The sequence below is a fragment of the Copadichromis virginalis genome, linkage group LG11 (genome assembly GCF_057382275.1).
Source record: "Copadichromis virginalis isolate Kocher_CV1m ecotype Utaka linkage group LG11, C_Virginalis_male_GT1.1, whole genome shotgun sequence".
NCBI classification, from domain to species: Eukaryota; Metazoa; Chordata; class Actinopteri; order Cichliformes; family Cichlidae; genus Copadichromis; species Copadichromis virginalis.
This window is the reverse complement of record NC_140628.1, coordinates 11,278,205-11,303,573: the sequence shown is the minus strand read 5'-3', so window position 1 is coordinate 11,303,573 and position 25,369 is coordinate 11,278,205. Positions and strand designations below refer to the sequence as shown.

General features: G+C 40.4%; 1 protein-coding gene across 1 annotated transcript in view; it reads left to right on the top strand.

Moving 5' to 3' along the window:
* sntb1 (syntrophin, basic 1) overlaps positions 1 to 24,190 on the top strand; it is a 40,213-nt gene extending 16,023 nt beyond the window's left edge. Inside the window, exons 3-8 of the mRNA XM_085473152.1 lie at positions 7,641 to 7,758; positions 7,903 to 7,992; positions 9,482 to 9,618; positions 9,825 to 10,021; positions 18,825 to 19,054; positions 21,235 to 24,190. Of these exons, the coding sequence (XP_085329278.1) occupies positions 7,641 to 7,758; positions 7,903 to 7,992; positions 9,482 to 9,618; positions 9,825 to 10,021; positions 18,825 to 19,054; positions 21,235 to 21,327 (865 nt within the window). The 3' untranslated portion in view covers positions 21,328 to 24,190. The remainder of the gene's footprint in view (positions 1 to 7,640; positions 7,759 to 7,902; positions 7,993 to 9,481; positions 9,619 to 9,824; positions 10,022 to 18,824; positions 19,055 to 21,234) is intronic.
* The last annotated feature ends 1,179 nt before the right edge of the window (positions 24,191 to 25,369 follow it).

Genomic DNA, 25,369 nt, shown 5'->3' with positions numbered 1-25,369 from the left:
TACACCTCTCTGCATTTAATCATTAGTTATTATCAATGTCTTTTGTCCTGTCCACCACAACCGGTCGTGGCAGGTGGCTGCCCCTCCACGAGCCTGGTTCTGCTGGAGGTTTCTTCCTGTTAAAAGGGAGTTTTTCCTTCCCACTGTTGCCGAAGTGCTTGCTCAAAGGGGGTCATATGATTGTTGGGTTTTCTGTTTACTTTGTATTATGGTAGGGATTTCACCTTACAATATAGAGCGCCTTGAGGCAACTGTTGTTGTGATTTGGCTCTGTATAAATAAAATTGAATTTAACAGAAACAAAGAAAAGATCGTTGGTTACTTTAGTTAATTAAAGGTTAACTAGTTTTCTGCTCCTGCATGTCACAGTGAGTGAACAGAAGCAGCCTTCTCCAGCTGTCCTGTGGGGATTACTCAGTAACGGGTTTTTAAAATCCATTTTCAGTTTTCCTTAAAGACAAACCTTTGAAGTATTGCCTAGCTAATTCTCAGTCAGTGGGGGGTGGTCTGTTAGGGGCTGTCATCAAGCTAATTGGTTGGTAATTTGACAATGGCCCACTCAAACAGCATGGGGGAAGATAAGAGTGATTTACTCTCCTTTTCTAAACACGTTTGATATCAGAGTTTGTGTGCTTTATGCCCTAGCTGTCTTTCTCTCTGCCTCACTTTCTGTGTTGCTTCCCTACTTGTTTATACTTTGCTCTCTCTCATGTCTGTTTTTCATACTTGTTTGTGTTTTTGTCTGCTTGGTTTCCTCTACCTTTCTTTTCTATCATCATCTCTCTTTGTATTCTGCCATCTGAATCAATTTTCTGTCTCTATTGTCCTCCCATCCTTGTCACTCTCTTGATATTTTACTTTTTGCCCTCTAAACAATTGTCAGTGTTTTCCTATCATTCTGTGCCTCGTCTAGTCCTGCCTCCCTCTCCATATGTATGATTCTGGGAGAAAGTGGAAGCTCACACTTGAAAGCTTGAGATGATGAAGGAAACATCAAAGCCAAGTCGCAACTGTCTTTATGGAAACGCTACAACAACACTTTAACATTATAAATCTACTAAATAATCAGTCAGTAAAAATAAACAAATCTAATAAAAATAGAATGAAAAGTAAAAACGCCATCTGTGGATAGAATATGTGGTTCTCTGTCAGCTGGAAACACGATGTACCTTTTAAACTTTTGCAGTATCAGCTTATCGTGGAAGCTGTGTTTAGATTGTTCGGCTTAGATTTGGTTTCGTTTGACTTTTTCTCAGTTTGAAGTGTTAGTTTTTCATTGCACTTGCAGCTGCAGTTGTTTGAGTTGTTGAGACATTTCGTACCACATTAAGCATAAAGGCAACACGCAAGGCTGCTTGATACTTACCTTCATTATGATTAGCATTGTTTTTATAAGTATCAAAGAAAATAAGTTCATTTCAAAAATATTCTTTTGTCTGCTTCCTGTAAACTACAAAGAAGTTTGTACCTCTAAATTCCTACAGGATGTTGTAAAGTTTACATCCTGTAGGAAAATCAAATACTTAACCTTTCAAGTCTTCTTAGAAGTCTTCTGCTTTTTAACCAGTTGCTTAAGTTCTCTTTACCATTATGTAAACACAGCAGTAATTTCCATCTACTGTTTGCTCTTCCTGTAATATGGGCTGTAACTAGCGAGTGCTAGTTATAGACATGCTTGGTAGAATCATTTGTTTAGGGTTGTGTTACACATTACCATCTGTTAGCATCTCCTCCTCACATGCCTTTGTACCCTAGTTGCACTCGACAGTAGGGTTGCCAACCGTCCCTTAAAAAACGGAATCGTCCCGTATTTAGAAACAAAAGTACACGTCCCGTATTGAGCTAATAAGGGACGCACTTTGTCCCGTAATACAGTGAGAATCAAAAGTAGTCTATAAATGTTAATGGAATTAACGCTTTGTTTGAAAACATAATTCCCAGCCCCTCTCCTGCTTTGTGACCAATGAGCTGACAGCACACTTATGACAATTCGAGTATGACAATTCAGATTATCTCATTGGTCGAGGAAAGGTCGCTTGCGGAGAAAATACCGGAAGACAACAGATGACCACAACAACAAGCATGGCCAACAGGGAAACAAACGCCGACACTGCGGTGCACGTCTCGGATGACAGTACACCTAAAGCTGGGCAGACACTGTGCGATTTTTTCAGTCACGTTATTCAGCTCTTGCTCAAACTGCACGATTGACTCGCAGGGATTAGAAGTTTGCATGTCACGATGCAGGGTCTCACACTATACGGCCCGATGCTCTGATGCGACCTGAGTGCTCACACTGTGCCAACATAACATGAAGGTTATAACAGAAAATCTGTCGCTCGCTCTCTCTGTCTTTCACTCACACAGACACACCACCATCAACTTTGCTAAATTGCTAATGAAAAACATGATCAGGCAGCTGTGATTGAGCAGCAGTGTAAATCCAACTATTTTCACGGTTGTTGTGGTCGTGATAATTTTGTGATGCCACATCGAAAAGGCTCGGATGAGCTTTCCAAAGTTCTACAAGTGCCTCCATCACTTGTGTCCAGATCACACGCTGCACAGCCGTGCTGCGCCGTCTTTTTCACCGATGTTTACGTGTTTGCGCATGAGCAGTGTGAGCAGCTGCGGTGACACCCTCACGAGCGATTGATGATCGGGAGCTGCTCGAGGTGTTAATCGCTTCTCGTTACCCCACGTATACTACACGATGCACGATGAAGGCCAAAATCGGGCCGATCACCAAATCGGTCGCACGACTCAAAAATCGTCTCAAAATGGGCCAAAAATCGCACAGTGTGAGCCCAGCGTTAGAGCAGCAATGTTTGTTCCCCTCAGAGAAAGAAAAGAAAAAAGGCTGCAAAAGTACAGGGAGGACTGGGAAAAGGAAAACACCTGGCTGGGAAAGTGCACGATAACACCTATAAAGCGCACTGCACTGTGTGCCGGCGCACTTTTTCCATAGGCATGCTTCTAGTGGTGGGCACAAGAAGAACATGAGGGGCGTGAAAGCTCGGGGAACCCTTAACCAATTTTTTGTCCACCAGGCCACGGCAGAAGCAGATATGGTATGTAAACACTGGTTTGTTGTTTAAACCCTCTGGTTAAGGTTAATATGGGCATGTGCGGTGAATATCAGCGCTATGTGGCCAGAAGTGTGATAATATCATTTATTTTGTGTAATAAACAACTGCAAGGATGGATGATTACAACAAATAGATGAATAATACATAAAAGTAATACATAGATGAATAATGATGATGAGTTATGATGCGTAATCATGGGAACAAGCGGGTTTACAAACAGGAGCAGCTGATTAGCATTAGAAAAGCTGAAATAATACCTCAACTGAAGCCAATTGTACTAAATGCACTATATGTGCACTGTTACAAGAATATTTTTCGTTCTATTGCTTTCTATTAATTTATATAATTTTAAGTTAAGCAGGACAGAGTTCTTTTAAAGAAAGATTTACTTATATTCTCAAAAGTTAAGCATGACAGGCTTCTGTTTAAGAAAGAGACCTGTTTTACTGTGTTAATGTTGTCATTTTGAGCTAAAAATAAATAGCTAAATGATCATTTGTTTCCCATATGGTCATATCACAAAGAATATGCATCTGCTTAAATCAAATTCAAGTCAAATGGTTAAAAAATTATTTCACACACACAAAAAAAGAGCTACCACACTGGGAAGGGTGAAGACAACTGGGTTGCCCGGCCCTGGCCACGAGGTGTCCCTTATTTATTTTTCAGGGAGTTGGCAACCCTACTCGACAGCATGTTTTTGCCTGAAGTGGTGGAACAAATTGGTTGTTTCCACCTTTAGAAGGAACAGTTTTCTTGCATATTTTGCAAAGTACTGTGCGCTAAAGTCTGACATCTTTTAGGCAAACCACTTAATATATTAAGCTAGCTCTTAAATTGTTATTGGAGTCTATAATGCTGTTCTTGCTCTCAAGCATGCTTGGGCTTGTGTTGTTGTGCTAGGAAATGTAAAGGCAAGACATCAACATGTCATTGATTTCGCAATATTACAATTTTATATGACATAAACATTTATACTGATATAAGCAGGGATGGTATGATATGACACAGCCTTAGTGTGTATTTCCCAAGGTACTAAAATAAAGCAGGGTCACTTAAGATTCTTATTTATATCAGTGGCTGTTAATGAGCATAATGTTAGTTGGGACAGTCTGCAAAGTAATACTCAACTTGTTATTCCAGTATTTAAGCTAAAGAAAGAATTACATTCAGAGTCGTGTAATTATTCTGCAGTCGTACTAGCTTGCTACTGCTAATTAGCACGGTTGTTAGCCGGCTTGAAGTTAGCTTAACTTAGCTCCTGTTGGTGTTAGTCTGCAATGCTTACCTGGTATGTACACTGCCCGCAGGGTACTAATTTCACATCTTCTTGTGTAGCGTTTTTGCTTTATTTGGTTATGATTACTAAACCGAAGCAAGCAAAGCAGAAATCTTCTGTTTGTCACTGTCTTAAAGGGTGCGGTTTCTCTTTGCAAGACAAGGATCAGCACAAAACATTCCACATGTACCTGCAGATTGTCCACGCTAGTAGAGCATTGGCTAAGCCCGAAGACTGTGCATTTTGTCACTTGGTCCGGGATTCAACCCTGGAAAGACAGGTGACATTTGTGGAGAAAGTGCTGTCCTGTCACATGGCACAACCCTTCCCTCTCCGAGTCTAGAGTCCCAGTTATTTGCGTCTCCGTACATCTAATTGGCAAATCTCAAATATGAAGGGCTGTAAATTTGATTTAGCTTGGCTACTGCTACTGCATCTGCAAGCCACTTTGGAACCAACATTGACCCCAGCTCCTCCTTCTCATGCTCTGTGCGATCTAATCAGTGTTGTGTCAATGTGGATTCCTTCTCTCTTCTGTGCTAGGAGTAAGGAGTCCTTTTTTGCTTCCCACATATCCTTGTAAAAGGACAGGAAGGAGGTCCAGGGAGGCTCCATACTCACAGACATAAACTGCCACTGGAAATAATTATCTTCTTTTGACTAAAGTAGGCCTGACTGAAGGACTCTAATAGTACAAAAAAGTTGCAGTTAATTAGCATGGACCTGGCCTTGGGGTATGTGCTCAGTGGTATTCTGCTATATCCACATGGGACAATCATCTAGTCTTCTCATATATGAGTGTTTTACACAACAACAACAACAACACAACTTGTGGTTAAAGTTCATTAATTTTGAAGTTTATTATTACACAAAAAAAACATGACAGACTTGAACTTTGCTGACTTTATTTGTGAGTAGCTGGGATCAATATCTCATCTAGTGACATAGGCAGCTTAAGCTTTACACAGATAACACTGTTATGTGGTTTGATAAAGCTTGAGGGCAGATTCACAGACACAGATAAAGTCCTTAGCAAAATTTATCTTGACTAACCTGTTTTCTCTCAAGAAAGTCAAGAAAGTTCTTTCCTTTCTTCACTTCCAGCCTTACCTTGCCAGTAGATGTTTGGTAAATGTTTAAACAGAAGGACGCCCAAGTTGAAATGCAGGTTGTCGTTTTTAAGCCGCAAAAGTTTGACGAGGTGTTCATATTTGTCCCGAAAGTTAGATGTTTCACAGAGTTTGGCTGTTCTGATATAATAAACAGAAGTTAAAGATTGCAGAGTGAGATTAAACTCTTTTTTCATTTTAAGGATTCGGGGGTGATAAAATGGCTTTATATTAAGTGATAGATGAGCCTGTTTTATCTTCTTTTACTTTACTCAGTGCAATGTTCATCTATCTGAGGTTTTTCTCTTCATTTCAGCAGATGCTGTTTAAACTGTGTTTAAGCCTAAGATTCAGAAGATTGGCATTTGAGGAAAGATGGGACAGTGATGAGCAGGAGTGATAATTCAGAAGGAGTGAGTTAATAAAGAAGGGGACTACATGACAGGAGAAGGAGAGAAAGTAATGATGTTTACTTTTGGGTGAAGACAGGTTAATTATAATACAGATAATAAGGCAGATAGCTAAAATTCTCAAGTCAGGGTTTCACAACAAGGCTTAAAAAATCACTGAACGACATCTCCGTGTCTACATCCATACAGTCTATCCTTGGATCACATCTGCATGATGGAAGAGACCTTGAATACATATTTGCTAAATCTATTGATAATCCCACGAGGACAACTACCCTTTGATCAAATGAGAGATTTAACTTCTTTCATGCAGGAGCACACTTATGTAACGCCATGCATTCAGAGCAGTAGCCTTTTCAGCTCAGCTCAGTTTTATTTCTATAGAGCCAATTTACATGAAAACATCTTAAGATGCTGAGTTAAAAGTTAAAGACCCTACAAAATTGTAGCGAGAACCCAAAGATCCACTTGTGCTGTTTGTGTGTGGGATGGGTTTCGTTGCTAGTCCTCCCTATGTTCCCCATTCCTGCGTCATGCAATCAAGGGACAGATAACTTAGGTTGTCAAAGTTTTTGCCAAAGCAAATAGCACACCAAAAAACTTTCTCTATAAAAAGCACTTTTAGCCCCAGAATTCAGCCCTTATAGCTCCTCTCCTCCAGGATGCCCTTTATCAACCTGCCTTTTTACAAGCACCGATTCTATTTTTAGTTCAGATTAACACCTGGAGCTTATCTACTGTAGATGGTCTCGCCTACGTTTTGATAGAAGAGCAAATTAATCATATCCACTGGGGATTTTTTCAGGTTCTCCATCTGTGTGATAAAAGAAAGCTGCAAAGAAAGCATTTTTGTCATGTTGAAACCACCCTTAGTGTGGAGTTTTAGTCCACTGTGCCACAGCTAATTTTTTCTCTGTATTTTCAATCGTATTTTAAAGGTTGTTATTAAATGGATATTACCAAAGCGTACACAAGCAGACACTGTTCCTACTTGAGCTTCATTTACCTTATTTGTGCATTTTCAATCCTTGAAAATCACGTGATAAACATTGTAGACTGTGCATACTTCAAACACGGCCCAAACACAATGTGAAGTACACATTGTACAGTTGCTACCATATCGCTTCTTTTAAATCTTTGAGTCAAGAATATTTAATAGTTTTCTGTGTCCACTGTTACTCTTATTATTTCCTTCCTTTAAAGTGGTCAGGTTATTTATCTATAGCATACTGGTTTACGTCGTGGAGCTGTATACTTGCTTTGCTGCCCTATAAAACAACAGTGCACCACTTTATGCACTGTAGGCAGACACATGTGCCTTTTTAAAATTCATATTCACTGAGCCATTCAGAGAGATTGAAAGGCATGTGTTTGTTTGTTTTTTTTAACCAAGGCCAGAAAGACTCACATTTCATGTAAGCAGATTAGATATGGAAATTTGGAGAGAGACGGCGCTGGTCTCCCACAGAGAATGCAATGCATGTTGAATAAACAAAAATTTCCATGCCATTTATTTCATTGTTCTGACCGAGTTGCTGTGATTAAGCAAATAAGAAAGGGGGCATATGTTAAAGCGCAAACCTGAAAAGGTAATATTTGAGTCCTAAAACTATAAGTCCAGAATAAATTGGAGTTTTGTGGTAAGGCTAACAAATATATTTTCAAGATTCTTCACTCTCAAGGTTTTAGCACTCGCTTCAGGATGATAACAGAGAAGTTCAACCTATTTAACTTTTCTTATCTTCCCCTGTAGACAACTAGAGCTACACTCTCCTGATGTCAGGCACACTGTGGTGCTGCGTTGCCCAGACCAACCATCTGCCCTGTCGTGGTTCTCCGCCATGCACTCTGTCACATCAGCACTGGCACAGGTCTGTCTTCTACGTGAAATATTATACCAGTGTCTCTCAGCACTCGATATTTCAGTAGATATAAGTAAGCCTCTGGAAATGTCTTTGAATGTTAAGTTATGCATATTGAACTATTTACCTTAAAAATGATCCATCTTGCTACAGCGGGTGCTGCAAGAGGTTATCCAAAACACAGCCAGGGCAGGAGTTGCTGGCAGCAAAGAGATACGACACCTGGGATGGCTTGCAGGCAAGGTAGGAGTGCATTACTCACAGTGTGGGGATATAAATTTGTCTACCCTCTGGGGGTGGGACAGCAAATTTCTATATCAGTTCTTAATCAGCTCCTGATACATTATTCCAATGTATTTTATGAGGGTTAATATATCTGGAATCTGAGTTAATGCCCTTATGAGATAAAGCATTTGTTGTTTGTGTGTAAAGTTGTAAAGGGTATTTTTTTAATTGAGTCAGATGGTAGAAATCCTTCAAAATAGTCACGTAAAAGCAGCATAAAAAGCCATCTGTCACAGAGAAGGGGGAAATATGATAGTCAGGTGTAAATGTCAAGAAAATCGCCATGCAGCTGCACACATTTGTACACAGAAAACGACAAAAATAGTTTGCTTGATAAAGCAGTGGCAGTATTTACTTGTTGCATACTACTTGGAGTTGTCAGATTAACTGTTGGAGAAAGATAAAGCAATAGGTCAATCTGCATGTCAGAAAGGTGTAAATTAGTGAGGCGGTGGGCCTGGGAAAGGGGCCCAGATGGTGTATGAATATATGACAAAGTATTAATGTGGTGTGTGTTTGTACTGTGTATACATACATGCAGACATCTGTGCAGAGATATCTGTATCTACCTAATTTAGTCCTCGTGAATTCGACAGTATTTTAATCTTTAAATGCAGCACAATACTGTTACTTAGCAACATATTCTGATTATGTTAAAAATATGACCCTTGACCCTCTAAATCCCACGATACGATTGGATGAGGCAGAACTTCAAAGAGCAGCTTAGGATTCCGTGGCTGTGCTGCAGATAAGTTCTCATAATGAGAATAGTTATGGAGCATTGTAAAATGAAATACCACACTTGGTGTGTGCGTGCTCTGAGTGAGGGGTTTGTAGAGATGAGTGGCTGAGGGGGCACCGCTAAGCATATGCTTAAAAAAACCTACAACTGCACACCAGCCACATTTATTTTGGGTGCACAATAGTGAATCTAGACATTTCCTGTGACAGAACAGAACAGCCTTGTGAACAGCTATTACAGATTGCAACTACACACATGCTCACACACACACCAGTCTTCTCTGTTACTGCCAGTGATCAGCCTCATCAGCACTCTCATTTAAAAACATGAAGACAATCTTAGTATTTGCAAAAACCACAAGAGGGAATAGGTATTTCTAATCGTGCAGAATTGATGTGATCAAATTTATATTGCACAGGTTTACAGGATTAACTGCCTAGTTAATCTATTATATTAGAATTTTACTAATTGATCATTTAATTTTGAATTCATCTATCAGGTTTTTTTTGTCATCAAATAATACTGCTAAATTTATGTCACAATGCCTTGCATACAAAGATATTGACTATATGGGCCAATAGCTGGAGCGTTTGTCGTGCGGATAATCCTCCTGATTAGTGCAGCTCTTTAAAAGACTAATTTTTATATATCTATATGTCAGACCATTAAAGGAAAGCTGTCATAGTCTCGTTGTTTGTGCTGCAGACAGAGAGTGAGAAGCAGTGCTGGAAGCCGGTGCTGGTGGTGGTGACAGAAAAGGACCTGCTGCTATATGACTGCTTACCACGAGGCCAGGAGGCCTGGCAGAGCCCTACACACACTTACCCACTTTTAGCAACGCGGTAGGACCCTCATAAAGATACTGACTTGCAGAAACTTGCACATGCATTAATATTGGGCCTTAACACATTCAATTTGTTTTATGATGACTAACACTATGGTGTTGCTTTTTTCATTTAAAAATGATTTTTCTAAAAATACTTCCAAGCTTAAGAGTGTATATTGAATTTCTTCTCTTTGCTAAAAGGCTTTGTATGTGTTTATTTAGTCTGGTCCACTCAGGCCCTGACCGGGGGTCGCCGCACTCTGGCACAGAGCTGTTCTTTGCCACTCGGACTGGCACACGACTTGGCATTGAGACTCACCTGTTCCGGACTGAGACCACCAAGGACCTGTCCCTGTGGACCAGACACATTGTGAATGGATGTCACGGATCAGCTGAGATGATCAAAGAAGTCTCTACGAGTGAGTCCCGCTACACAGCACACAAACATTAAGATTAAGTGATATAATGCATAAAAAACATAGGAACATGCATATTGATACACCTGCATAGAGACAGGAATGCATGTAGGAGCTATGGCTGGAGCAGGTTGAGTTGTGCGGGTCACTGTGCTGGATTCTGTGATGCTTTCTCACGTGTGTTCAGGCATGCTGCAGCAAATCATATCCAGAGAGATTTAAGAGGCTGCACCAGTAAGTACAGCCTGAGGTCTGGCAAGCGTAAATCTGGTACAAAGAGCATAATATATACAGACTCCTACATCCACTAAAACATTAGGATACCTTTGGGTTTGTGATATAATTTGACAGCCATATGGAGGATGTGGACAAAGTACTTGCTTTTTATAGAAATGAACGCTTTTCTACTGTGTGTGTGTGTGTGTGTGTGTGTGTGTGTGTGTGCGTGTGTGTGTGTGTGTTCCTGTCTAGCTATCTTTGTGAGGACCAACATGTGCATTCTACTATACTTGTGAGAACTAGAGATGGACCGATCCGATATTACGTATCGGTATCGGTCCGATACTGACCTAAATTACTGGATCGGATATCGGAGAAAAATAAAAAATGTAATCCGATCCATTAAATATCACGAAAGCACCTCACAAAACTTGCAACACGCCGTAACTCACCACAGAACGTTAGCACGTCGGAGCAGTAGGCATCACGTGATAGAGCGGCTGTGGCATGCGGGACCTGTCGGTGGTCTGGATAGCATTTGGAGCTTCGCTAGCAACCCGGCATTTCATCTCCGACAAAGTTATCCCCGAGAGAAGTAAAGCAAGTGTGTAAGTCCATCTCTGAATGTTTGTAAAGCATTCCTGCGTTAAGCTTAACAAGCGACTGCCTCTTCTTGCTGCTACTTCAATCATGAAACTGCTTAACGATCAGCTGATCGGCTTTTCTGTCACGAGTCCGTGTCTCTAGTTTGCTTTTGGCCCACTTTGCACCAGAAAGAGGAAACCAGCGGCTGAACAACAGCAGCACGTTTAAGCTTGATAAGCTGTTGTTAGAATTTATTTATTATTACTTTCTACTCGAGGATCTTTTTCTACAGCTGACGGCTGGTAACTGTGCAGGGGCGGATCTAGCAAAGTTTAGCCAGGGGGGCCGATAGGGCATTAACAGGGAAAAGGGGGCACAAAGACATACTTTTCTTTCTTATTCTCATTTAAAATGTCTAATAAATAAAAGCTTTTAATAAATAATTATCTGACACCCAAAGTTTTAATTTGATGTAAAAGGAATAGAAGTCCATTACTGTATATAGTAACTATTAAGTCTAATATATATACCCTAGTAAGCTATAGTACTTTTTCCTTTGGGAAGGTACCATCTGTGCAGTCTGCAATTTTGTTGAAGAAAGATGTTGAATCTATTTAATATTTCTTGAAAAATAATTGATTTCTGTGCATTTTTTTTCACACTGCATCAAATTAAGGTTGATTACGTCGATTAAGCATCATGAGGTGGAGCGTGAGGGGTGGTTCCCTATTTTTTATTTATTTATTTTTGTTGTTGCTGGGAGTTGGAACCCTATTAGTTAGGTTGCTTAATATTTATGCTAAGTACTCTTTAAAATACCAGAATAGGGAGGATGGTGTAGGTTTAAGTTTATTAGATTGATCAGTATTGCTGAACTATGAAATATTTTTTTTTGCATACAGGTATAACAGAATAGCTTTAGTGTAGTTGTTGTTTTAAACTTGAGTATGAACTTGCAAAATGCAGCAAGATATTTTAAAAAACACTTTTGTTGATTAAAAAAACACTATATCGGATTCATATCGGTATCGGCAGATATCCAAATTTATGATATCGGTATCGGTATCGGACATAAAAAAGTGGTATCGTGCCATCTCTAGTGAGAACCACATTCATTTTTAATGGTTAGGGTAAGGGGCTAGGGAAACCATTATGTCGATGAAGGTCCTCACTAAGATAGCTGAACGGGCTTGTTTGTGTGTGTGTGTGTGTGTGTGTGTGTTATTTAGCAGTGAGCACTGGTCGTCCCGGGAATTTCAGCAGAATACCACCCCTCCCTCTCCCAAAGCACAGAATGCCCTGGGACCTCCACTTCTCCCTTGGGTGCCCCTTCTCACGTTGCCAAACTAACTTTCTCTTCAGATTCTAGCCAATCACGAAACAGACTTTATTCCGACTCGAGCGGTGACCATCACCGTCATTGTGTCCTCGTTGTCAGTGTAGTTTCTGGAGCATTTATCGCCAAGCTCTTGTTAAAACGTTCCTAAAAATGCGTCTCCACACATGTCACGCTGTGATTAGCGTAGCACGACTTTATTCACGTCTGTGAAACTTAATTTAAAACCTCTAAGCTGCATTGTAAAAGTATGATTTTGTTTGTCATGGCAGTTAGCTGTGAAATGTGAACGCAATCAGCACATTTTCTTTAATCCCATGACTAAACGTTGTCTAGACTGACGCGCGTTGCTCAACATAAATGATCTGTTGCTCTAAACGCAGCAATGAAAGAAAGAAATCAAAGGCCACAGCCACGATACAGCCACACAGGTAATTTCTTTTACTTGTCTACTGGATGACCAAAAGACTTCATAGGGGTGTGTGGGTGCATAGTCCTATATTGCTCGGCATAGCTTTGCCCACCTCCAATCTGAGCAGAGGTTGATTCTACCAAGATGAGTGAAAACACATGTGCGGTCATGCAGGGCCTTTAGAGTCTGCTGTAACTATTTTTGGCCACTCAGGGGTAGCTGAAAAAAATTCTATGAAAACAGCAACAACATATTATCATCATTCAAATTGATATGACCAACTTAAACACCCAGCAGACTGAGAAACGTTCAAATTCATCTGGAGTCGTGCTTCTTTTCATTCTCTTTTCAGGCATCTGTCTCTTAATAATCCTCAGGAAACCAGAGAGCTGCTTTGACTCTAGCTAAGTCTCCCTGCTGTTTGCTGCTTGACTTTTTTTTGACAGCTGCTTTATTTGCTAAAACATCTGCATGCACAACATCTGTAAAGACTGTTTATATGCTAGTAGTGCTAGCAGTAAGAAAAACTCAGTTGGGTTTTAAAAACCCATCGATACATTTTCTTCTCCTTATCTAATTTGGGGTTGAGAGTGTTACATTCCAGCTTGAGAGGCGGGGTCAACCTAGGACAGGTAGCCAGTCTTGTGTCAGGGCTAAAGCAAAGAGACTGATAACCACTCACCACTCACCATTTTGCATGTTCTTCCTGTGTCTGTGTGGGTTCTCTCTCGGTTACCCACACAGTCCAAAGACATGCAGCTGACTGGTGGGGTTAAAAACCAAGCAACAAAAAGTGGTTTTGAAAATGTTTTTCTGATGTTTCCTGATTAGTAGAGGAAGGAGATTCACAATTTGTGAGCATTTTAAATCCCAGTCCCAGTCTCTGCTATGCTTTAACTTGGACCTCGGGCCAACCAGGACCAGTAATCTGCTGAGCAGACTTCAGGGATGTGTGGCAGTGATGTGTGTATGTGTAAAGCAAAGGGGTGCCAACCCTTTTAATACTGGTCTGAACCCTTCCATGATCATTTAGCATATTAAAATGTTAACGTTTTCTCCTTAGCACTAAGCAGAGAGGAACCGCTTAGGGTGTTAGTTTTACAGGTCTTTTAAATTAATAAAGCAACCTGATGGAAAACAACAGATTAAATGCAAGTGATTCACTAAAGTTCTAAAATCTGATGAATATAACAACGATCCAGCCAAGAGTTGTTGAGATTTTACTCACAGCTCATGTTTTTAAAACTCATGTTGACTGTAGAGGTCAGGTCGGGAGGCGCCATCTTTTGGGAACGGCAATAAATATACAAATTTATTCCTTTGCAGACCATTTAACATTTGTGTGTGGATGGGGTATTTATCACTTTCGTCCAACTAACAGGTCTACTGAACCATGCTATTACCACTGCTACAAATGTTTATTGTAATAGATTTCTTTGATTAATTTTTTGACTATACTTTAATATTCTTTTGGGTAATAAGTTGGTGACACGGGGTTTTGAATCTCCATTGCTCCCTATACCTAACCTTTTTTCTAGAATGGACTGATGCACATTCCTCAGTGCATTTGCTCATGTGTCAGCGGTTGCCACTTGAGGATTCATTATACTGACCTTGTCTGCTTTTCGTCTGTGTTATATTCTAAATCATCCTTATAGTTTATTCACTGTCAGATCCTATAATAAAGATTTGCTCTGAAGATGGATTAACTTTCAATCACTCATCGGGCAGAAGGCCGTTCTTGAGGGGCTTTAAAGGCGTATTTGAAATCAAATTTTGTGAGCTCTCGGCCTGCTGTCATTCCCTTTATTATTATTATCCAAGGTGACTTAAACCTTCTCGAGGTTATTCTGGTATTTTAAGCAATTAGCGGAAGAAGTCACTGCCACGATGTTCTGTGGTGCATATCATGGCATAATATATGAATAGTTTAAACCTTACTCATGTCTACCGTAAACCCTCTCTCCCTGCCTTCCGACATCTGCATGCTTTTCACCAGTGTTAATCAAAATCAATAACTGAAAGCTCTCCGCCTTCCCTCCTGTAATGCACGCTAATTAGCATGTGTGATTTGCCTAATGCCGTTTTACATGGGTCTTGTAGCGAGACCGCTTTCTCAACTGTGTTTTCCAAAGTCAAGCAAACTTTACTCTCAGCTTCAAACCATTAGCTGTTTAAAGTCAGCAATCCCCACGTCCTCCTTTTCAAGCTTCTCTTTAATGTTGTCGTTGAAGTGACAGCTGCAGAACCTGCCGAATTGTCTTGGAGGTCGATACAGTCTCCTTAATGAACAGGTAAACCTCTTAATGACTTAGAGGACTTTAAAAAGCAATTTTATCTCAGGGGCTGTGGGAAATTAACCTATTAACCTTCTGCGACACTTGAAGACCGGAGCTGTGGGTTGCAGTTTCAAAATATGAGGTACTCTGCCTCCTCCTAATGAGTTACAAGTTACAAGACAAATAATACTGAATGCAACTTTTTGTCTCCTAATAATCTTTTAGAATTTCCACTTGTTGGTGTTTGTAACACACTTAGTGTCTCCCTCCTTTTTTTTTTTCTCTGACCCCTCTCTTTCCCTGATTCATTTGGCTCCTCTCTGGCTCCCAGTGTTATCACTTTCTGCCCCTCCTTCTGTCTCTTCCACTCACCATCAGGCAGAAAGAAGGGCTTTTGTTGCTGCCTGAAAAGCCTCTTTCTCCCTCTGTGTGTGTATTCTTGTGGGAACTTTCTCCACAGAACAATGTTCTCAGGTAGAAGACTTTCAGGTCTAATATTCTCTCCTGAACACAACAAAGACCGCCACTCTTTGTTTCATTTGCAGCGCCATTTATACCATTAGGAACACGCTGTTCCCGTCACATTGTTTATACATCGTTAGAAAAATATTACACGTTATGACACTCATTTTTCATCGGGGGTTAAAACAGGATATTATCCTCTATTTGACTGTATGTGTGTGGCTCAGCTTCTATTTGAATCAGACTGCTCTCCATATCAACATTACTTCCTGAAGCGTAGTCATCACACAGGTTGTTGTTTGAGTATCACAGGCAATAAGTAGGAAAGAGATTAATTTATTGCTTTATTTACTTGAATGTAATTTGAGTCTCTTTTGTGCTACATTTAACAACATTAACATAAAGTTGCATATATTTCAATTTGTTATAAATGCAAATGGAGATCAGACAAAAGTGGACAAAAGACCTTTCACCTCCTAGGACCTGGCGTCCACATATGTGGACATCACATTTTGGGTTATTTATACCAAAATAGTCAATTTTTCTCTACAAGGGCCTGATATCCACTTACGAGGACATTATACTGCTACTGTTCTATCAAATGTTTAAACAAATATCCTCATATGTGGCTCTCATTTTTCTTAGAAACAAAAATTAGGTAAAAAAAATAAATAAATCTGGTAATTCTTTGTTTTTACATTCATCAGCTCCCAATCAGCCCAAATATCAAAGAGAAATTAAAAATGCATGTCGTGGAAGAGTTCAGGTCTTAGGAGGTTAAAAATACTCAAACACTGCCAGATACTTTATATTTGTCACCATGTTGTTCACATTGCTCTCCAACTTTTATGTCAGTGTTTTTTGGTTTTGTTTGTCAAGAGTTCAAAGAAGTTCAAACTGAGGTGGTCGTCTCAAGAAACGTAGCTGTTCATAGCGTGAGGTGTACAGTAAGCTTGGAGTGTTTGAAGGATTTTCAAAGATTACAGGTGTCAACAAGTTTCCGCCTGTTTAACTAAAAAAAAAAAGCAGATACTTGAGCATTAATATTAAGCCAGCAACACTGATAATGCTGTACACCTGCATGAATGTCATTGGCTGTAACAGCACTCAGCTAATGTAAATCTGGCTTTAGTTTTGTGTCTTAACTAAAGCTGTGCCACGTTTATCACTTTTATGCGCTCCCTATAACTTGACCCAAACCTGCAGCTTTTAATCTCTGTGCACCTGCAGTTTGTGCTCCTACTTTTGCTTTGTAACGAGTATGATGAAGTGCTAATTGAGCACATTCGTGTAGCATTTTGTTCCACGCTTGTTTTACAGCTGACAGCTCCCGCTGTTTGTAATCTAGAATAAGACATTCCAGAGTGAAATTAAAGTTTCTTTTTTGCCTTTCTGCTGACCCACACTGAAATATGCTTGAAAAGAGCAAAATCAAAATGAATGTAGAATGCATTTCTGTGTTTAATTACATTCTTGTGCACTGCAAATTACCCTGTACGGGGGAAATAAAACTCACAGGAAGTCAAGTCACATTTGCTAACCGTCCTCTCTTAGTTGTTGTTGTTGTTTTTTTGTTTTTTTAGATAAACTGAAACATGGTAGTCTGATTAGGAAGGTTTAACTGCCAACATAGTTAATTGGACATTATGTGTCTCTTTCAGTTTAACGACAAGCTAACAACTACTAAACCCTAAAGAGCAACAATGTGGTTTACTGGAGGTCGTTATTCACCAGGACGTGAAGTGACGTGTGTTTTTGGGTTATTTTCATGTTAAAAGACAAACAGAAGACACAGACTTAGTTTAGCTGCTGACTACTTGAGGTTTTCTTTGAAAATCTTCACAAAGCTGTCTTTCTTAAAGATTTTTTCCACCTTGACAAGATCCCCGAGATCCAGACGAACAGAAGCATTCCCACAACAAAATACTCAGACGACCGTGTTTCACTGTGGAGACGGTGTTCTGTAGCTCGTGCACCTCTTCTTTCTCCAAACATAAGCAGTATCTCTTTGGCCAAACTAGACTCTAGTTTGGTGTCATCTAACCAAAGCCTGCGCTTCCAGTATCCATAATTTTCTCCAGGTTATCCTTTGCATACTATAATATTGCCTAAAGTTGTCTGTTCTGCAGAAGTGGAGTTTTTCTTGCTCTGCAGGCTTGCAGTTCATTCCTCTGCAGGATTTTTCTTCTTTGAGGCAATTCCAGACTCAGCCAAGTCATTCACTCATGTCTTGGCAGTTGTTCTGGGGTCTTCAGACACATCTCTCACTAGTTTTCTTTTCAGTTTTTGAGATCTTTGATTCTTGCCTCTACCAGGCTTGTTCTGCACTGTGTGGCTCTCTTTGTTGATGATACTTCTCACTCCAGTTCTTGACACATGGAAATGTTGTGATATCTCTGTATATCCATCGCCTACCTCTACAAAGTTAAAGCTTATCATTGCACAGCAGTGGTTTGTGCTATGGTTTACATTGACACTGATCATTTTTGTTATTTTCTGAAATTATTCTGTTATTGTGTGCAAGTAGAATAGAATTAATACTTTGTAAAGAAAACTAGTGTGTTTAGAAATGCTGAAAATCACCTGCGATGTTAAAAGTGCTTTTAAACAGTGCCTCGTGTGTGTGTGTGTGTGTGTGTGTGTATCTACATACAAACATCCATCCTTGTACACACATCTTGGTCAAACAATAGAAAGATAACATCTCTCTTCTCTCTTACCGTCTCTTTGTCAAACAAACACGCTGCTTGGTAGATCAGATATCGTCAGGAGAGCACAGTTTGTGCTGCAAATGAAGTTTTCGTCTTGCGGCCTTCACGTCTGCTGCAGGGAGTGGAGGTATTCTGCTGTCAAGGAGTGAAAAATAAGGCTAAATGCACCTAGATCACACAGTGCGGGGACAAGGCAAAGCAGGAGGAGCTGATAAAGATAGTACACTCAGCTTTCAGCTAAGACACCTGCTGTGACGAGAGGAGGAAGAGCGGGAGAAAAGTGATGAGAAATGTTGTAAAATGAGCCGAATGAGAAGGAGAGTGTGTCACTGAAATGCTGCTACTTCATTTAGTAAGTAAACAGATATGAGATACAAGAGATACGAGGGTTTGGGTTGTTTATAACGTGCCAGGACTGACAACCAGCCCTCGAACGGCACTAATAAACCATATTACTGGCATGAATATGCAAAAGCTCTTTTAGATCAGCCATCCCAGTTCACTCAGAGGAAGTGTACCTCTCTTGGATGTAGTATAGCTAATGTTCCAGTCTCTTGTTGGACTTTGGGTTCCACAGGCACAGTTGTTATAGACTATGAACAAAACACAGCTTTTGTCAGTGAGCAACACTTTGTAAGGATTTTATGGTTTTTACACATAAAAAAACAAAAATTTTCCCTTGTATGTTAAGACTAGCTATTCTACTCTTGCTCTCTGCAGGTATCCTTTAGACCTCACTCTTCCACCTCCAAGCCAAGCATCGTGAGCACCTTGTTAACAATCAAAAATCTTTGTCTTCCAGGTTGTCTGTACCGGGGTCAGGAGTGTCGGCTGGCGATCCACTATGAGAGGGGCTTCTCTGTGCTGGCTGACCCGAAAGCAGAAGATGGGGAGGACTTTGAGGAGAGAGTAGCTCGCACTACTAGCAAGCCCCAAGTTCTCCTCTCTTACCCCTTTGAAAAACTAAAGATGTCTTCAGATGACGGAGTACGCATGCTGTTCCTCGACTTTGGGGGGAAGGAAGGGGAAATTGTGAGTGTTTTTTTTTTTTTTTTTTCTTTGGTTCATTTTTTGTATTTTTAACTTCACATTTAGACACACAAACCCTCACAAAATATGTTCATGTATAAGAATCGGTTTCTTCTAAGAGGTGAACACTGATAGTAGTGATTGTATTTTTGTGAGGGTTTTTTGTTTGTTTTTCAGCTACACCATAGTTTAATTGAAAGATATCATAACGGCACTTCTATAAAGTCTTGTTCTTGGAGTCGGCACAATCTAATAAAAAGAATGAGTTTGAGTTTCTAAGGCTGTGAAAGTCAAACGTGCAGCAGCCACAAAGTGTCACTGAAAGGAGGAGTTACTTTAGTAGCCCAGATGTTTCTGCAGATGTTTCCCAGGCCTGTTCAAAATCAACTTTAAACAAACACACATTATGACACATAATTTCTTACATTTTCCTGACTATAAACCATACCTGTTACATTTCTAACCATGATTCAGAGGTGGTGTTTATTTTAGTGAAGAGGTTTGTAAAAACCTTGTTTTATTGACAGGTGGGTAAGGCACGGGCCAAAATGCTGACTCGGATCTTCCCGAGGAAGTTGCCGTGGATTCCTTGAATCCAAAGGGTTCAGTTACAGCTTGATTTTCCAGTAATTCACATTTTAAAAGACACTATGTCCTAAAAAGTGTTTAAGTGGTATAATTGTGTCAGCGTTTAGAAATACTGGTGAGTAAAAAGCATCAGGCTTAAATGGGTGTGGTTACACACACCTCACAGTAAACAGAATAGGTTCATTCCCACTCTCAGGGGCTTTCGCAAGGCCTTCTGGGAATTAAGGAACACGAGCTGCGCTAGAAGCAAGCGCAACAGGAAGAAGGAATGTGGTACAGCAGAAAGTAAATTACAGCACTTAATCAAAAAATCTGAAATGAAATAAACTTCGCACGAACACTTAAGTCTTTGAAGGTAAGAGCACACGAGTTTTCCTTAAAAATAGCCCGTCACTTACTGTAAGAGTTTTAATCTGTTTTACACCACCTAGCAGTTCACTGATTAGATGTCCAGGTGGCTCATGTTTCAGAGGCCAACCTCGAGTAATTCAGGACCAGAAAACAGCCGAGTGCAAACCCAAGCCAGTGTGTGCATCAGTGTGGTTTAGGTTGGATTTTATGTGACTATTAATGTGCCTGTAGAGTACCTTTCCCCAGCCTTTAAACAAAGTGTTTACCCAGAGCAACAACATTGCCTTTGCATCACTCATAAAGCCGTGTCATTTACTGTATGCTGGAAGAGAGAGTGATGGTGAAACAATATAGACTCCCCAGGCTTATGGGATTTAGAAATTGGAAACGGATGTTTATGTCAACGCCTCGATCTGCTGTGACAGTCCACATACAGCTCTGTGTAGAACTTCTGTCGGATACACTAGCGTTTGACTGCTCCGTTTAAGCTGATGGCAAATAAGCAAAGACTTTGGCGCTTTGAATCAAAACCCACTGCTGACTACCTTAGCAGAAACTGCTTTAGTGTCTATAGTGTTTCTGAAATCCCAGCACAGCTATAGGCTTTATAAGAGGAATCCCAAGACATTTGCGGATGTGGCTGATGGCTCATTAGCTCATCGTTTGAAAAAGGAGATAACTAGGAGTCTTTTTTTCCCCCACACAGTATGTACTGTACTGTAAATTTAGCAGGATCTAAACTTGTCTAATTTTGTCACAGATGCACATACAGAAAGCGTGTAATATCAAGCCAAGCTTTATGGTCCAATCACAGTGTAGCTACATGTAGATCTGCTCTGGCTTCACTTGTTTCTGCAGTGTTACAGTTAACCATCTAAACAGTAGTTTTAGTGTGAATTTCTAGGTTAAATCTCCCCACTGACCTCAGGAACAGGATATGAGTCACAGTACCGGTGAAATCACCCACTGTTGATTCAGGCTATGAGAGAGCTTTGTTCATAGTGATGTGGTGTTTGCGTGCATACTTGTGTGTGCTTGGCACCAGCTAGGGCCGTCTAATACTTGCCACATGGAGAACCATTTGTGTGCAGTTCATTTTGAGTATATTTCTTTTGGTTTTAAGTGCTTTGCAGATTCATTTTCTGTTTTTTTTTTTAAAAATATACATAGATCATTGTTTCTCATTTGTATCCCAGCTGTGTTTTTGAATTTTTAATCCTGTTGTTTTTCTTTTCCTTTTATAGCAATTGGACCTCCACTCATGTCCAAAGCCAATCGTCTTCATCCTCCACTCTTTCCTCTCTGCTAAGATCTCCCGCCTGGGTCTGGTAGCTTGATGGCGCCTCCACAAAGGGACATGTAAACTTCTTTGAAAGCAGAACTCCACCTTGTCTGTCCGCCTATCTGCAGCCTGCATGCAGTTAAACCACCTCAAACTCCTTCAGTCGGAAACCCGAGCTGAGCGAATGTAGCCTCTATCTGGAAATCAAACTCTGTATGGATTCTCCAACTCTATCTTTAAGAAAAAAAAATTAAGAAAGAGATCAAAGTGAAAATGTGCTCTTAACAGACTCTCTGTAATGGCTGCATGGACTGAAATGTTGATTGAAGAAACACGGAGGAAAGTTCAGACTGGCCTAGATACAGAAGGATGACATAAGGAAATATGAAAGGAGAATATCGGGCATTGCTGTCACGTTCGGATTTGGAAGGATTGTCCACGTGTAGCAGGCCTGGGATGAATTCACTTTCCATTCAATCAAAATACCAGGCAAACTGCCTTCCATTTACCAATTAAATAATTTATTTACCATTAGCTCTGAAAGGACATTCTGAATTTCACTTGTCATTTTTCTTCCACAAACACTTGACACACTGTGGAAAAACTTTGCGCATTTGTCTTTATTAGCGTCCCCTGAGATGTCTCGCTAGCAGTGTCGGCATTCATCATCGGAGCTCGTCGCCACAGTCCGCGGCTCGGATTCCCACAGTGTGACAGCTCATTCAGATTCAAAATGTCACTGTATTCTTTTAACACACCGCACACAATAAGCTGGTGGCCCAGTATTTGAGCTGACAGCGATCTGACAGTTAAATTAGCGTTACATGCATGGAGTTTTACGTTCAGGGCGTAGGGATGCGTTTGATTAAATTATCCCTGACAGAACTACAGCTAAATAAGACATGTAGAGTATTTTGGAAAATCTATTTTGAGCAGATAATTTAAAGAAGCAGTTTAATCTTTTAGGTAAATATGCTCGTTGATGCTCCTGCTGAGAGATGACTGCTATAAGCACTTGCGACCACTTTATTAGGAACTACTAACGCATTTAAAAGCTCTGCCAGAACTGTGACCTCTTATGAAGTCGCATTTTCAGTTTCTCTACCTTTTTGAGCCCTTCACGTGTGCCCGTGGGTTGGTACCTTTCAGTACAGTGCTGTCCAACGCACACCGATGACCTCGCTCAGAAATACAAACTAAAAGTCAGGATGTGGAAACAGCATGACATATTAAACCCCAAAGATAATGTTTAATGCATGAATTTGCACCACTAACCACAGGTTTCTTACCATTAGCTAAATGCTTACTTTCTTCTGCCATCCTTTTCTTCATGTTAGTAACTCAGAAAGTAGGATACCATTATTTGAGCAGTTTTCTTGGATTTATGTGAGACGTTTTTGCGTGAATTTTCCGAGTAGTATTCCAGCACAGCATGAACAGCTAGTCTGGCTCTGTCTTCCCCATTTAATCTTTACTCTACTAGTAAGTTGATTTTGTTATCTTTGGACAGAGTGAGGCTAACTTGGTCGAAAAATAAAGACTTTGCCTGAAAACAGTTAATCTTAAACTTACATAATAAAGTTTATTTACCTATTCTGAGGGAAAAATATTTTTCCACAAAATGCCATTGGAGAAAATGTTACCAGTTGCTAAATTGACCTTGTGGTAAAGGGGATTTAGTCTAAAAAAGACTGCAGCTAAGAACTTGACTAATAACAGCAAACTCTGTAAAACAATAACTTGATGTTTTCACACAATAAACACATGACGTGTTAATAAGTCAGCTCTAGAACCTTTGGACAGACCCAGTGTAGCTGTTTCCTCTTTCCACTCTAAGCTGTGGTCTGTGGCCTTATGTTTAGATGACTGAGTGAGCCTTCTCGTTTAGATCTTTTTAACAAACTGAGTCAGCATACCTCTCATCATTTCAAACAATCTCACTAAGAGTATCCAGTCCGATCAGACGTGATGATGCTGTTTTGCTCCTCTTGTCTTAATTCCAGGGTTGACAATTTCCCAGCACACCTCTCTCTACATCATAAACTGCTTACAAACTGCAACCCGATCACGAAAATACCTGCCATGTATAATTCAAGTGATTCTCAGTATTTGTACTGAAACTTAAAGTTCGATGAAATATTGCCCCAAACTTCCTGTATTATTTGTGAGAAAAACCAAAACAAGTTGGCTATCGTGGTCTTCAATCCTGCTTTAGTCCTGTAGCCGCCACGCAGCTCATTATTCTTTTAGATGTCATGCAGCAGATCAACTCTGTATGCCGCTCTGTCTCTGACAGGCTGGCTGCCGGCTCTTTTCTCGTGCCTTTAAACATCTGAAGAAAGTAAATATTTGAATTATAAAAGAAGTGAATCAGAGATCACAGGGTGAGCATGAAATAGTGTGACTTCTATGATGGCTGTTAAAAGTGGTATTTTTGTGTTTGCGTTCTTTATATTGTAAACACACTGAAATATTTCCAGTGGTCATTCACACACACACACACACACACACACACACACACACACACACACACACACACACACACACACACACACACTGTGATTGTAATCTTACTACACTGTAGAAGAAATTTTTGTTGTACTGATAGTAAAAGAGACACTGTAACACCTCGATAATCCAGCACTTACTGATAATGCCAAACAGCGAGATGCTCTTTGACTAAAGGATGCTTTGATACGTAGAATACTCCGATGCCTTCGGCAGCTACTGTACTGTCACTCACAATGAAAAGCTTAGTTTTTAATTCAAACTGTGCACATAAATCATGTATTTAACAACAGTGACATGATGAGTTTGTTTTCATTGTCTTCCTTTGTGATTTACTCGTTGCTCATTAACACTGAGGACCAATCAACACTACTGCCATGTTAAAATGTAAATTAAATCTGTTGATAATATTGGCTTTCAGCTCGTTTTTTTTTATGATGTTATGATGGAGCACTCGAATTGTCTCTTCCTTCAGCTTCGGGCTCAAGCTGAGCACAACGCTACCTGTAAATATTTTCTCTGCAGTGCAGCGAAAACCAAGTTTTACTTTAACAGAGAGTTGGGATGAATAGCAGCGTGCTAAATTACAGTGTATTGGTGGCAGATCAGCTTTACTTAGAAAGTGTTTTATTGGCTATTTCAGCAGATAGGATTCATGGAGCAGTTGAGTTGTGTGTTGCACTTAATGCGGCCATAACTCTTGACACTGTTTACTTGAATCCTAGGTGATGAGGTAGCATCCTTTCTCTCTTCCTCCTCCACACACTGGACTGGCACGTCGTGTTTCCGTCGAGGTTGACGTGTTGTGACCTGAAACAAAGTAATAACTCTCAACATTGTTTACTAGCCGACATCCTTTGCCAGTAAATTTTCCCACCTCTCCAAAGCTCCTTGCGTTCCCCTTCTGTTCGAGCTGATATTGAGCTCAGAAGTCAGACTCTCAGCAGGACACCAAACGTCTGCAGATAGTAACGGTTGCATCATATGAAAGAAAATCACTTCTCCACAGGTCAGCTTTCCCACTGAGACACGCACAAGGCTGTGTTTGTGGTAAGCTTAATACCTGAAAACGCACACAAACGGACCGACGGCGTTTGTGCTGAAACTTTGCGCACGCACCGAACCACAGAAACGTGAACGCTCGCGTGTGCCCAGCCTTCTCACGGAGGGAGAGTGAGAGAATGGACCGTATTGAGTGAGGCTTTCAGCTTTTCATTTTAAGGGCTTGGCAAAGTGCCAAATCAATTAGCAATCAGTCATAAACTGTGTGTCTGTTTGTGTGTGAGAGCGGCCCAAAGTTGTGTTTTTGTGCACACAGTGGATACCTCTCTCAGCAGCATGCAACTGCATTCCACTAAAGTTGTTTTTTTGTGTGTTTTTAATGCATGTGTGGGTGGAGGGGGCGTGAAGGGGCTCTGAATGAATAGCTTTTCTCTTGGCTGAGCCTCTTGTTGCATTCCTCAACTGTGGCAGGTCCTCACAGGTCCTGGGTCGCTTACGTGTGCGTGTTTGCATGTATTTGCATTTGGCTGCATGCAAGAGTGTAAATCTGCTGTATGTTTTGTGTGAGTTGGAATCAGAATTGCTGG